The sequence below is a fragment of the Pinus tabuliformis genome, chromosome 6 (genome assembly GCF_031772625.1).
Source record: "Pinus tabuliformis cultivar Carrire ecotype Pingquan chromosome 6, CPIR1, whole genome shotgun sequence".
NCBI lineage: Eukaryota > Viridiplantae > Streptophyta > Pinopsida > Pinales > Pinaceae > Pinus > Pinus tabuliformis.
In genome coordinates this window covers 2,079,491,599-2,079,506,952 of record NC_142292.1, presented here as the reverse complement: position 1 = coordinate 2,079,506,952, position 15,354 = coordinate 2,079,491,599, and the positions used below count along the sequence as shown (strand labels likewise).

The window sequence follows — 15,354 nt, the reverse complement described above, 5'->3', positions numbered from 1 at the left end:
CAAACCCCACAATGTGTGGGGAAAACCTTTGATCAAGTCTTCTTTTATCTTCAATAATTCAACAGAGAGAAATAGTACAATAAATCTGATTTATATTAGCAGTAACAAACCCTAGATCAACAGCATCAGCATTAGCGGCTTCATCATCAAACTAGAGCAGATGATATTTCACAAACCGATCGTCAGATCGGCTTGATTCCACCACCAAAAGTTGCGGCTTTCAGAGGAGGTTCAGATGAACCTACAACACAGTTCAGATGAGGAGATCTTCTAGTCTACGCAGGTCAAACTTCACTTCTGTAGTTGCAGCTTCAGTTTCAGCAACTTCCTTCAAACTAGGGCAGTCGATATCTTGCAAACCACCGTCGGATTGATTTGATTCCACCACCAAAAGTTGCGGCTTTCATAGGAGGTTCAGATGAACCTACAGCGCAGCTCAGATGAGGAGATCTTCTGGTCCACGCAGGTCAAACTTTACTTCTGCAGTTGCAGCTTCAGTTTCAGCAGCTTCTGACTTCACGTGTGAAAGAGAGACCATTTTCTGCACAGTAGAGAAGAGACTCTTTTCTGCGCAGTAGAGAGAGAGATGTGATGAGATGAGTGAGTGCAAATGAGGAAAAGTCCTCTTGTATTTATACACAAATGATAATGTTTGAATAGATGCGACTGTTGGGCTTCTGAGCCTACATGAGTTGTAGGTCGACTTGATAATAATTCCATAATCAATATAAATTCATATCTCCATGAATACTTATCGGAATCGGATGATCTTTATATCAATCTTACACCTCTCGATGAGAGGAATCTAATAAAAATATTATCAGCCATGAATAAGATGACCCACATGAAGTTTGGCCCTAGTTGCCAATTTTAACACTCCCTCTCAACTAGGGAGAACTTCATCTGCAATCTGTTTATCAGTCGTTACTATTCATCCATCAAATGCACTGCCCTATACAGCCTGACCCTTGCCCTGCTCTGCTCTATTCTGCCTGTTCTGCTTTGTCTTGTTCTGCCTTGTATTGTTCTGCTTTGTTCTGCTCTGCTCTTGCATTGTTCTGTTCTGCTCTGCTTTTGTCCGAATTATGAAGAAGAAGAAATGATCGAGGATGTATCATACTGACTCAAAGTCAGTCTCAGAGTATGTACCACTGGTCCCAGACCAGTCTCAACCGACCCGAAGTCAACGTCATAGTATGTACAACTCCTACCACTGGTCCCAGACCAGTAACATCCTCCACTGACTCAAAGTCAATCTCAAAGTGCGTACCACTAGTCCCAGACCAGTCTCAACCAACCCGAAGTTAGTGTCATAGAATGTACCACTCCTACCACTGGTCCCAGACCAGTATCGCAGTCTCAGAGAGTGTACCACTGGTCCCAGACCAGTCTCAACCAACCCGAAGTTAGTGTCATAGTATGTACCACTCTCACTAGTCCCAAACCAGTACTGCACTGACACAAAGTCAGTCTCAGAGTATGTACCACTAGTCCCAGACCAGTCTCAACCAACCCGAAGTCAATGTCATAGTATGGTACAACTCCTACCACTAGTCCCAGACCAGTATCATTGGTCCCAGATCAATGGAGGTCATCCTAGCGTAGGGAGTAAGGTAGATACAACGATGCATCCATCAGTACTACTATGGTCCCTAACTTCATTTCCCTGCTCATTGATCAGATGAGAGGTACTTCCAATGAGTCCCAGACTACATGGGTAGGATGCCTCGATAGGAGAACTAATCAATCCTGTCCTAACAGGAGAAGAGATCAATCTTGCTACAATCGCCATGGAGAACACATCAATCCAGACCGCCATGGAGAACACATCAATCCAGGCCTCATAGGAGAACACATCAATCCTGCTACAATCACCATGGAGAACACATCAATCCAGGCCTCACAAGAGAACACATCAATCCTGCTACAATGTCGCCACGGGGTGTACATGTATACCATCAGGGGATAGTGAATTATCCTGTGGTCATATGCTGCTCCAAGAAGTACCCCGCACCCCCCTAGAGCTCCCAGAGCTCAATGCATCATACATGACCCTCATCGGAGGGTCTTTGAACAACTCCAAGTTGTTCTCAGAAAGTCAGAAATTTTACTTTCCCAAGGGGTTTTGTCAAAATGTCAGCGACCTGTTCATCTGTACCAATATGTTGGAGCCTTATAGCTCCCCGCTGCACCATATCTCGAATATAGTGGTATCTGATATCGATATGCTTGGAGCAATCATGAAATACGGGATTCTCTGACAAACGAATCCCACTCTGGTTGTCACAAAGGATCATGGTGGTATCCAATGTAAATCCAAATAGCTCACTGAAGAGCTTTCGCAACCAAACTGCCTCACAGGAGGCCATGCTGGCAACAATATACTCTGCTTCAGTGGTACTCAAGGCCACCGACTTCTGCTTCCTGCTCATCCAGGATATCAAAGCAGATCCCAAGGAGAAACAACACCCGAAAGTGCTCTTACAGTCCTCCACATTGCTTGCCCAATCAGCATCTGTGTATCCAAATAGTCTCACATCTTCGGCAGTGTATCTTAACCCATAAGTGATAGTGCCACGAAGATATCTCAATAGATTCTTGGCACCAATCCAATGTATGTGGTGGGGTTCAACCATATGTTGACTCAACGTATTGACTGCGACGCATATATCTGGACGGGAGTTCACTAAGAACATTAATCCTCCAACGAGTTGTTGATACTCGGTAGAATTTTGTAAAACAGGTCCAACAGCACTATCGCTTAACTTCTTGAAGTCAAACTCTCCATCGGGGTAGTTACAGGCTTGCAGTCCACCATACCGAATCTTTCCAATACCTTCACCATATATTTTCCTTGAGATAGGAAAGTTTCCCCTAGCTTCTGCCACACTTCAAGTCCTAGGAAATAGTGCATCAGTCCTAGGTCCTTCATTTCAATTCAGAAGCCAACTCCCTCTTACATTTGAGAATGAGAGGGTCTGCACCTGTTAGAAATAGGTCATCCACATACAACACCAGTATGAGAGGTTTATCATCTTCAACCTTAAAGTAAAGGTTAGGATCGGCTTCACTCCTAGTGAATCCCAGCTTCATCAAGTAGTTGTCGATCTTCTCATACCATGCTCGGGGTGCTTTCTTAAGCCCATAGAGAGGCCTTCTTCAACTTGTATACATGAAATTTTCGATCATAAATCTCAAATCCTTCGGGTTGCTCCACATAGACCTCTTCTTTGATCGAGTCGTGCAAGAACGCGGTCTTGACATCCATCTGATGTAGGTTCCATCCTTGTGAAGTGGCAAGGGCAATGATAGAGTGGATGGTCGTATATATGGCGACAGGTGCAAATATCTCATCATAGTCTATACCTTCCTTCTGGGAGAAACCACAAGCAACAAAACGAGTGTTATACTTTTCCGTACTTCCATCTGCTGCATGCTTTATCTTGTAAAGCCATTTGGAAGTAACAACTGTCTTGTCCTGGGGCCTAGGAACTACTTCCTAGACATCATTCTTCATAATAGACTCATATTCTTCGGTCATAGCATCCTTCCATACTTGATGCTTGACAGCATCTGAGAATGATGAAGGCTCATTTTGTATGATTGTGCTCATAATGGTCAAGTATCCTTGATACCTATTAGGTTTCTTACTTTGACGGAAGGTTCCTCGGGGTGCAACATGTCCTTCAACTTCATCAAGTGTCCCCCTAAGCCATGAAGGCCTCTTCCTAGAAGAGGAAGGCTCAGGTGGATAAATAGGATCCATGGGTTCCTCCAAATCAGGCATTGTTACATCATTTACCCATAGAGATAGCTTCCACAATCGTACAGTTCTTCCTTCCCGCCACACCATTCTGCTCAGGAGTATGTGGTGCAGTAGTCTCCCTCTTAATGCCAGCCATAGATATGCCTAAGTGAACCAACTGTAATATATCGGAGGTCTTGCTTTGACTTGAGGGGAGTGGTCCCCTTTTGAGCTTTCCTTCAACACATCCTGGACATACACCTTCTTTCTCTACTTGGAATTCGGGCATCCCTGTTACCATCTGTCTTAGAGCGGGTAGAGCTTTGTAATGAAGGTGGGCAAACCTCTGATGAGTTGTGTCACAAGACATGACACCTAGCGGACTTCCACCGACCTAATATAAAGAATCAACTCGAAACCCAAGAGTGAAAGCATCTTTAACATTATTTTTACATATACATACCTTTCCATCGCTGAAGGTTACCTTGTAGCCTTTGTCTTCCATTGTCGAGATGGATACCAAGTTCTTTTTTAGATCAAGTACATATAATACATCTTGTAAGTGGATCGTATTACCTTGATTCAATTTGAGAGAAACATTGCCTACACCTTTCACGGGGTATTTCATGTCATCTCCAAGGACAATTTCCAGGTTAGTTTCTTTCTCTACCAAATTATGGAGTACTTCTTTGTAACCAGTGAAGTGTCTTGAGGCACCACTATCAATGAGCCAAATTCCCATTGAGTCTGAAGGAGCGGAGGTAGATAGAGTAGCTGGTGATATTCAGCGTGCTTATTGTCAACAGTGTTAGATTCATACCTGGAATTTCTAGCCTTCTTGAATGGTTGCCATCTTCCTTGATTTCCAGCATTCCTTTTGCCTTTTCTATTAAATTTTCCATTCCTTCGATTACCATGAGAGGGATTTTGATCATCGTCATAGTGAGAGTCTTTTCTATCAGAGCATTCCCTTGCATAGTGACTTGCTTTATTGCAAATATAACATCGTCCTTTTCTTCCACCCTTAGGTCCAACCTTTCCTTTTGACTTAGACCCAGAATTATTTCTTTTCTTAGCATGAGAAGAAAAAACAGCAGGAGAACCTTCAAGCAAGGGCATTTCTTGCTCTTCTACCCTTGTTTCTTCTTGAATGCATCTAGCCATTAATTCCTCGAAACCAGGAATTAAATTATTGTTCAAAAGAGTAGTCTTGAACACGTACCATTCGGATGGTAATCCTTCAAGAGTCGTGAGTGCCATTTCTCTGTCAATAATAGTCTCCCCAATAGATAGGAGATTGTTCTTGATCTCGATGATTCTTAAGAAGTATGCTTGCATACTCTCATCTTTACCCTTCTTGATTTTTCTCAGTTTATTTCTAAGAAACAAAACTTGATTTGCATCATTAACTTTAAATAAACTCACCAGTCTATCGTAGATTTCCTTGGAGGTGTCCAGTTCAGAGATGTAGGCCACCAAGTGCTTGTCGATAGAGTCCCGGATGATCTTCTTTGCTTTAACTTCTCCGTTCTTCCATTTGTTCCTGGCAGTAGGAGGTGCATTTGATGGAGGCTCAATAATATTGCCTCTCACATGATCCAACACTCCTTGATCCTCAAGGGTTAGATCGATAGACATCTTCCATCCGTGATAGTCAGATTTCTCACGGAGCTTGTCTTCGACAGGAAAGAGTGTTGAGGACCCCATCGTTCTTTTAGGATAGCCTTGCCAATCTTCTCTTCGGTGATTGCTCTTGCTCTTGCTCGGGCTTTGTCTTCACCTCAGCTCTGATACCATGTTAAGTTATGGTATGTTCTATGCTTATAACAATTTACTTATTTTTCTTATTATATTCCACAGATTAGCAATCACATGTACATAAAGTAAAGTGCAGATAGAACATTAAACGATCGACAGGAAACAAGCCAAGACAAGAGACAGAAGATGTGGCAGCTAGCCAGAGACAAACCCCACAATGTGTGGGGAAAACCTTTGATCAAATCTTCTTTTATCTTCAATAATTCAGCAGAGAGAAATAGTACAATAAATCTAATTTATATCAGCAGTAACAAACCCTAGATCAGAAAAATCAGCATTAACGGCTTCATCATCAAACTACGGCAGACGATATCTCACAAACCGATCGTCGGATCGGCTTGATTCCACCAACAAAAGTTGCGGCTTTCAGAGGAGGTTCAAATGAACCTACAACGCAGTTCAGATGAGGAGATCTTCTAGTCCACGCAGGTCAAACTTCACTTCTGCAGTTTCAGCGTCAGTTTCAGCAGCTTCCTTCAAACTAGGGCAGTGAATATCTTGCAAACCATCCGTCGGATTGACATGATTCCACAACCAAAAGTTGCAGCTTTCAGAGGAGGTTCAGATGAATTTACAGCGCACTTCGGATGTAGAGATCTTCTGGTCCACGCAGGTCAAACTTTACTTCTACAGTTGCAGCTTTAGTTTCAGCAGCTTCACATGTGTGAGAGAGAGACCTTTTTCTGCGCAGTAGAGAAGAGACTCTTTTCTGCGCAGTAGAGAGAGAGAAATGTGATGAGATGAGTGAGTGCAAATGAGGAAAAGTCCTCTTGTATTTATACACAAATGATGATGTTTGAATAGATGCAACTGTTGGGCTTTTGAGCCTACATGAGTTGTAGGTCGGCTTGATAATAATTCCATAATCAAAATAAATTCATATCTCCATGAATACTTATCGGAATCAGATGATCTTTATATCAATCTTACAGCTCTTGATGAGAGGAATCTAATAAAAATATTATCAGCCATGAATAAGATGACCCACATGAAGTTTGGCCCTAGTTGCCAATTTTAACACATCTGAAATGCTCTAGCCTTGAAAATTGGTGGAGAGGCTAAGGAACATGAGTTCTAAAGAACCCAGAAACCGTTTGGTGAAATTCCACTCGGATTGTATTTTATTAAAATAATTAATATTTTTAATGGAGTGCCTAAGTCTAAACTTAGTGAAATTAAAATATTAATGGGTACTAATCAAAATGTGGGTGAGAATGATCTAGAAGGCAGATCAAGTCATGTTTTAATTTTAGCCATTAATTAGAGACTTAATCTCGGTCGTTGAAGACTCAACATGAAAAGTATAAAATGGAGTCTTGGGGTTGATTTGGAAAAACACAGAGAGATTGAGGAAATCGATCTTCTGAGGTGAGAAGTTCTCACGAGAAAAATCAATTGGGAAGATCTTGCAGCTGAGGGGTAGAGAGAATCCAAGAGAAGGACTTTCCAGAGAATACTAAAAGAGAGGCAGAGAGAGCTTACAGAGACGCAGCGCAGTAGCTGGGAGAGCCGATAATGGGCCAGTCTGGGCCCACGTAGTCCTAATGAGGACCCAGAAGGACTAGTGCAGAGCAGAAAATTTGCCTGTCACGCAGAATCCAAAACTGTCAGAACAGTCGGATGTAATATCCCTTTTCAGGGATATCCCTCAAACCCTAGCAAACTCCAACCAAAGAACACACAATGATATAGTAGTCGGGAAGCTCAAAGAGATAAAAATAATAGTAGTGCAACATACAATAATGTAAACATGGAATATAAGTAGATACTCAAGAAATGCAAAGAGAAATGTTAAGCCATTTTATTATTCTGAGTAATGGAAACAGTATAGGAGGTGATCAGAAAGATAGCACCTCGACTTGCACAAGGCAAGTGAAAGAATACACTCAGAATGGTAAAGAAATGGCCTCTCTCTGAACTGCGTCCAAGCTGCCAGAGCACTGCTGTGTTGCTGCTACTGCTGGAATCAAATGAGGATTTGGGGTTGTTCCCCTCCTCAGAAAATGCTGAAACTCTGGAATCAACCTCTGCTCAACAAACCCAGAAAAGCCCAGAAAGCTTTTCTAAAATAGCTGACCCCCGAAAATCACCCCCTTGAGGATCTACACTGTCCCTCAAGGCTCTGTGCTGCCACTGAATGGAACCCTCCAAAACTCTGCCCGAAACTCTGCCAAAATCCTCCAATATGCAAGGGTTGATCCCTTGCTCAATCTCCCAGCTCAAATCCTCCACACAAACCCAATTCAGAGCTCCTACCCACAGTGACTGCGTTCTCCTCTCTCAAGAGTCTTGAGAGAGGAGAACGCAGTCACTGTGGGTAGGAGCTCTGAATTGGGTTTGTGTGGAGGATTTGAGCTGGGAGATTGAGCAAGGGATCAACCCTTGCATATTGGAGGATTTTGGCAGAGTTTCGGGCAGAGTTTTGGAGGGTTCCATTCAGTGGCAGCACAGAGCCTTGAGGGACAGTGTAGCAGTGTGGAAAAAGTCCCGATAAAATCGGGATTTATTCCCCAAAACGCGATTTTTTCAAAAAAAGGATTAAATCGGCCGACTTTTTGCCGACTTTTTAAAAAATGAAAAAATCGGGATTAAATCGAATTACTCCCGATTAAATCGGGAGTCGATGGCAAAAAATCGGCTAAGTTAAAAAAAATTCGTCCGCGGGCATAAAAACCAGAATTCGTCGTTTTATTTTTTAATTGTGTTTTGGGCTGGCTTGTTCGCTGTGGAGGAGAAACGAGGGTTTCCAACTTTCCAGTTCGAAGAAGTTGTGGCCCGTGGGTGTGCATTTGCTAGCCGCAAGCGTCCGCCGTCAAGCCCGGCAAGGTGACAAGGTAAGTTTAAAACTTTAATGTTTATACTTTATAACTGTTACGTAACCGGTAACACGTTACATGTAATTGTATGTATTGACTGTAATTGTATGTAATCCCCTTCTAAATATACATTAATGTCTTATTCGTATACACTGTACAGTAATATATGGGGCCGGTGGGCATTAATTCGTAAAACTGGGAGTGCTGTTGTGTTGAGCTGTATCTGTTAGCCTTTAAAAACGTTTTTCCATTGCTATTGCCGCTAAGTGACCTCAATTCTGAGTTATGCACCAGCTATCATAAGATGCCAAACTTCAACAACACTTGACCATAGAGATGCTCACTGTTTTACTTCTAAATTAATTCCAACAGTTCCGTTTATGTTGCAAAAGAGAGATATGTTACTTGCAGACCGAGATACCCAAATGTAATGTCACATATGCCTTAAAGTATATTTCTGTTTGAGGTCTGTAATATAAGAATTTTTGTTTTTTCAAAAGAGGGAGCCGCAATCAAAAACACTCAAGCAAATCTCTAATCATGAAAGTTTAAAGAAATTTAACTCTGTATCACATAAGATACCACCATACGGAACTCTGAACTTTGAGTTATAGTGACTGTCCTGAAATCTTTTGCCAGAGGTCCGAAGTTGGGTAGAAGAGTCAGGTCTAAACTTTGAACTTTGAAGGGATTCCAAGTGTTTTGTAAATGTTCTCGTTACTAAAAAATTTGGATTTTTATGTCTAACATAATTTATTTATATTTATTTTATTGTTATTATTTAATATTTATGACTGTAATAAATTATTTAATAAATTATGACTGTAATAAATTATTTCACTGTACATACATTTATGATTTATTATTTAATATTTATTATTTACTAATTTGTTTCTAAATTCTGAGTGCAATACAAATTAGTAAATTACTAATTATAATTTGCTGATTTGAATTTGTTTCCATTCTTTTTGTGCCCAGGTTTAAACTTTAAATTCCAGCTCAAAGTTTAAAACAAAATGCCGAGGGTTTTGGATTCTATGTGGGAGTTTGGTGAGCCTGATGTTATACCTGAAACTGGGACGGTCAATAGAATGTATTTGACTTGCAAATTGTGTGGAAAGCATATGTCAGGAGGCATCAACAGATTAAAATTCCATTTGGGGCAAATTCCAGGCCAAAATATTGAACTTTGCAAAGAGACAACTCCAGAAATCATCCGACGGGCCATTCAATCATTGATGGATAAAGAGGAAGGAAAAGACACCAGGGCAACACTAAGAAACCAAATTGCAGGGGGCTCAAGTGTGGGGGGAATTGAGAGTGGCAATGTTTCTACAGCAGCATCACCTTCCTCACCCATGGGTACATTGGGTAGTGGTACTCATCCTTCTATCTCATCTTTTTTTGTTCCTAGAACAGCAGCTGGTTCACAACCTGGGATTAGATCATCATTGAAAAAAAAGGAAAAGGCAGAAGCTGACAAGTTGGTCAGTAGGTGTCTTCTATGGAGCGATGTTCCCTTCAACATTGCCAAGACAAACCCATTCTACCAGCCTATGTTTGATGCTGTTGCTGTCGTTGGCCCGGGGTACAAAGCCCCCACCTTTGCAGAGTTGAGAGGGCCTCTTCTTTAAGATGAAAAGACTGAGTGCACTGCTAGATTGGCAGAGTTTAGGGCATCATGGGAGCACACTGGATGCACAGTCATGTCAGATGGTTGGACTGACCAGAAGGGTAGGACCCTTCTTAACTTCTTGGTTAGTTGTCCCAAGGGGACAATGTTTATGAAATCTGTTGATGCATCTGACCACATTAAAGATGCACGTTTATTATGTGAGTTGTTGGACATCTTCATTCAGGAAGTAGGCCCAAGCAATGTTGTCCAAGTCATAACGGACAACGCTGCAAATTATGTTGCAGCTGGCAAGATGCTTATGGAGAGGTATCCTAACTTGTTTTGGACACCTTGCGCTGCTCATTGCATTGACTTGATGTTGGAGGATATAGGTAAAATTCCTACTGTGAGGGATATTGTTGAATCATCCAAGAGCATAACAAAATTTATTTATAATCATTCATCTGTGCTTAGCTTGATGAGAAAATTCACCAACAAAAAAGAGTTGGTGCGGCCTGCCATTACACGATTTGCCACTACTTTCATATCTCTTCAGTCTCTGTTGAATTCTATGTGGGAGGTGAAGAGCATGTTTCTCTCAGCGGAATGGCGTTCTTTATCTATTAGCCGCAAACCGGAGGGAGAGGGCATATGCAGACTAGTTTCATATGATCAGAGCTTTTGGGCAGGAGTAGAGGAGGTGTGTGCCATTTCAGAACCTTTGGTAAAGGTTCTTCGGTTGGTTGATGGAGAGAAGCCCGCAATGGGCTACTTGTATGAGGCCATGGATAGGGCCAAAGAAGCCATCCGTGCTTATTATGCAGATAAGGGAGACGAGGGGTTGGAGAAACAACAGGTCATATGGGGAGTGATTGATCAGCGATGGAACAATACCCTCCATCGCCCCATTCATGCTGCAGGTGTCTACCTCAACCCTGCATTTTCTTATGCTTGTGGTTTCAGATTTGATGCCGAGGTGATGGATGGATTCTTCACTTGTGTCGAGAGGATGGTGTCATCTAGGCGAGAACGTGAGGAGATTTCTAAAGAAATGGAGGTCTATAGGATGGCCACTGGCACATTTTGTTTTGACATGGCTATTCAGAATAGGACGACCAAAATGCCAGGTAAGTTTCAGTTTGTTTCAAATTTTCAAGTTTAGAATTTCAATGTTTTTTTTTATGTTTCTCATTTTTCTTTTAACTTGTAGATGCTTGGTGGACAAGCTATGGTGCCAGAGTACCAAATCTCCAAAAGCTTGCCATTCGAGTGCTCAGCCAAACATGCAGTTCCTCTGGGTGTGAGCGCAACTGGAGTGTATTTGACAAAATACACTCCAAAAAGCGCAACAGGTAAAAACTAAAAAGATTTCAAATTAAATTTTTTGAATTCATTTGATTAATTTTAATATTTAAATTTTCTAAGTACTAATTTACAATCTATGACCCTAATACAGATTGGAATCCAAACGCCTCAATGACATGGTATACGTCTACTACAATCTTCGATTGTGGGTGAGACAGCTTCAGAAACCTACTGATGTGGAAGCCATCTCATTGGACAATATTGATACCACCGCTGCATGGAGAGTCGAGACTGAGAGGCCAATCTTGGACACGATCCCGGATTGGTTAGGTGTGGATCTAGAGGATGTAGCAGTTGCAGAGGAGGGAGAGCTAGAGATAGAGGAGGAGGAGGCGGAGCAACATCAGGGTCAGGAGGCAGTAGCAGAGCTGGATGAGGATGCTGAGGAGGAGGTGACACCATCTAGGGTGGGCAGCAGCAACGGCAGCGTAGCACAGAGGCCACCTCTTCCATCAGCTTCTAGAGGACGATTGAGTCCATTTCCTTTTGTATCCTCAGGGGCAGGGTCTTCTTCCTCTAGAGGAAAAGGCAAAGCCATTCCCTATTCCCGTAAAAGGGGAAGAGGATCTCAGTGACTGATTAGTGATTACTTGATGACTTTTAGATGACTCATGATGTACATTTATTATATTTTTTGTTGATATTTTGACTCTTGAGAGTTGAAACTCAGACAGGACTCAAAATTCAGGAGTGGATTCACTATTTTGATATGTGATGCAGCACTAGACTTCATATACATATTATATATTAGCTTTCTTTACATGTTTATGTGGAAATGCATTTATTTGATGTTGTGGATACTCTAGATGTTTAAAAAAATTAAAAAAAATGAATAATTTTGTGTTTTTTTAATTTTGCCGACTTTTTGCCGACTTTTTCGAAAAACTCCCGACTTTGCCGAGTTTTTCAACTTTTGGACCCTTGCCGAATTAATCCCGACAGCGACTTTTTCCACATTGCTCAAGACTATGCAGTCATCAAATGCTCAGCTCCTCCTCAATGCCAAAGATCAATCCCCTTGCAAAAGACTGCTGGAAACTACCTTACCCGAGTAGACACTCGAAGTCCCCCGGGGCTAAGGGTGAGATCTCCGAACAGAGACACTCATTGCACTAAATAGTGCTGCAGACAGGCTAAACAGCCATTGTGCTCTAAGTCGAAGTGACTAGCTCAAAATGCACATAATCAAATGCCAAAATGAGGAGGCTCCTCTCTCCTATATAGCGTTGGCCTCTATCAAACTCTAAGGCCCACCTCCTCCAACGTAGCCTCTTTCTTGCCACGTGCTCCTCACCATCTGCGCAATCCCTCCAAGTGTCTACGTGGGCCCCCTTCTCCACGTGGTCCTTTGGCCCCTTGGCTCCCCTTTTAAGTTACAATGTTGTGCTACTAGGGAGTGACTTTATTCTAAAAGTGAGTTATGTCCCCCTTTCCTCACCTTTTTATTTATAAATAACTATAGAAGGCAAAATTGAATATTCCAATTAGCCATGGCTAATTAGGAATATTACAGTCTCCCCTGGTAAAATGTTGCTTGTCCTCAATCAACTGAAGTGATGGATGCTACAAAATTTTCTCACTCTCCCAAGTGGCATCCTCATCCAGTAAATTCTTCCACTTCATCAAGAATTCCTGGACCGTTCTGTTCCACAGCTGCCTCTCCCTGGTATCAATAATAGACTCCGGCTGCAACACCAAATGCCCCTCATCATCCATGGGTGGTAGCTCATCTGTCACTGTCACATGCTGCCCCAATGCCTTCTTCAGGCATGATACATGAAATATGTTATGAATCTTGCTGCCTTGGGGCAGCTCCAACTCATACGCAACCTGTGCAATCCTGTGTGTCACCCTGTATGGCCCATAAAAGCGGGGCTTGAGCTTCTCAGCCCCCTTCTGCTTCAGTGATGACTGTCGGTATGGCTGTAATCGTAGGTAGACCAAGTCCCCTACCTCAAACTGTCTCTCCACCCGACCCCTGTCAGCATACAACTTCTGCTGGTTCTGTGCTGTAGCCATATTATCCTTGAGAGCTCGGAGAATATCCTGACTCTTGGATCCAAATCTTGGCTCTCGGAGCCTCGCTACCACCAAACATCACGTCAGCAAAAGATAAAGGATGATATCCATACAAAGCATAGAATGGTGACATACCAATGGACATGTGATGTGTAGTGTTGTAGCAGTACTCCCCCAAATGCAACCACTTCAGCCATGCTCGCTGCTGTCCACTAACATAGTTACACAAGTAGCCCTCCAGCCACTTCTTAACTATCTCTGTCTGCCTGTCCGTCTGTGGGTGATAACTAGTACTTGGTGTCAACTCCATCCCCACCAACCGGAAAAGCTCCTGCCAAAACCCGCCCATGAAATGGCTATCCCTGTCACTGGTGATGGTCTTTGGAAGACCATGTAGCCTGCAGCCCTCTCTAAAGAACAACTCGGCCACCTGCGCTACTGTGTAGCGTGCGGATATGGCAAAAAAAATGTGCGTACTTTGTCAGTTGATCAACAACGAAAAAGATGCAATCCTTGCCCTGTACCATGGGCAACCCTGTGATGAAGTCCATTGAAATACACTCCCATTTCACCTCCGGAATGGGAAGAGGCTGCAATAATCCTGTGGGATGGCTCATCTCCCCCTTTTTCCTCTGGCAAACATCGCACTCTTGGACATGCTGGAGTACGTCCTCTTTGAGGCCCTTCCATGAAAACCTCTCTAATGGCCCTGTAGGTTTTGGTAAACCCCTGATGGCCGGCCAATGGTGAATCATGTGATGCCTGAAGTATCTTCTTCTTGAGCTGAGATCCCTCAGTCAAGAAGGTCTGGTACCTATAGTAGATAATCTCATCGACCACCCTGTATTTGTCATCCACCACCTGTCCATCCAGAACCTCACATGCAAATCTGTCCTTGGAGTACTCTACTAAGAGTCCAGCCCTCTAGTCTGTGTCCAAGCTCATAAGAGACAACGTGGCTGGTCTACGTGAAAGAGCATCTGCTACCACGTTGTTCTTACCCTTAACATACTCAATATCAAAGTCATATGCTTGGATCTTACTGATCCACTTCTGCTGCCTCTCCTGTAGCTGTTTCTGCTCCAAAAAGAACTTGACGCTATTGTGATCAGTCCTCACCCTGAACCTGTTACCCACTAAATACTGCCGGAACTTGGCCAGTGCATGCATAATGGCCAACATCTCCTTGTCGTATATAGGGTACAACCTCTCGTGCGGAAGGAGATTCTGGCTCTCAAAGGCTATAGGGTGACCTCCCTGCATCAATACTGTGTCGATCCCCTCTCCCGACGCATCAGAATCCAAAAAAAATGGCTGCGTAAAATCCGGCAATGCAAGCACTGGGCAGCTGCTCATAAGCTCCTTGAGCCTGTCAAAGGCTCGTTGCGCTGTATCCGACCAACTGAATGCCTTCTTCCTCGTCAAATCTGTCAGGGATGCAGCAAGCTATGAGAAACTCTTGACGAACTTCCGGTAGTAAGTACAAATGCCAATGAATCCTCAAAGTTCCGTCACGTTCCTCGGCTCCGGCCAATCTCTGATGGCCCTTATCTTCTCCTCGTGGACCCTCACTCCATCCACCCCTATGATGTGTCCCAAGTACAACATCTCCGTCAACCCAAATTCACACTTGGAGAGCTTGGCATAGAACTGCTACTCCTCCAAGATGCGCAATACTATCTCAATGTGCTGGAGATGCTCCTCCCAAGTCCTGCTGTAAATGAGGATATCATCAAAGAACACCAACACAAACTTCCTTAAGTGACTGCGGAAGATGGGATTCATGCGGGACTGGAATGTAGCTGGGGCGTTGGTTAGCCCGAAGGGCATCACCAAAAACTCAAAGTGTCCATAGTGACACCTGAAGGCGGTCTTGGGAATGTCATGCTCCCTCACGTGAATCTGATGGTACCCAGATCTCAAATCAATCTTTGAGAAAAACCGTGCTCCTCTCAACTCATCCATCAACTCATCGA

At 43.0% G+C, this 15,354-nt stretch overlaps 2 protein-coding genes across 3 annotated transcripts in view; one reads left to right on the top strand and one right to left on the bottom strand.

Annotated features, from left to right (window-relative positions):
- The window catches only part of EMB976 (Tetratricopeptide repeat (TPR)-like superfamily protein), a 441,215-nt gene that overhangs the window by 108,583 nt on the left and 317,278 nt on the right, over nucleotides 1-15,354 (bottom strand). The gene's annotated exons all lie outside the window — the stretch shown is intronic.
- LOC149267567 (uncharacterized) lies at nucleotides 10,086-12,051 on the top strand. The gene is made up of 3 exons (XM_089433427.1): nucleotides 10,086-11,121; nucleotides 11,205-11,346; nucleotides 11,451-12,051. Exons 1-3 carry the CDS (start codon nucleotides 10,086-10,088, stop codon nucleotides 11,932-11,934), a joined length of 1,662 nt encoding a protein of 553 aa, XP_089289553.1. The 3' UTR covers nucleotides 11,935-12,051.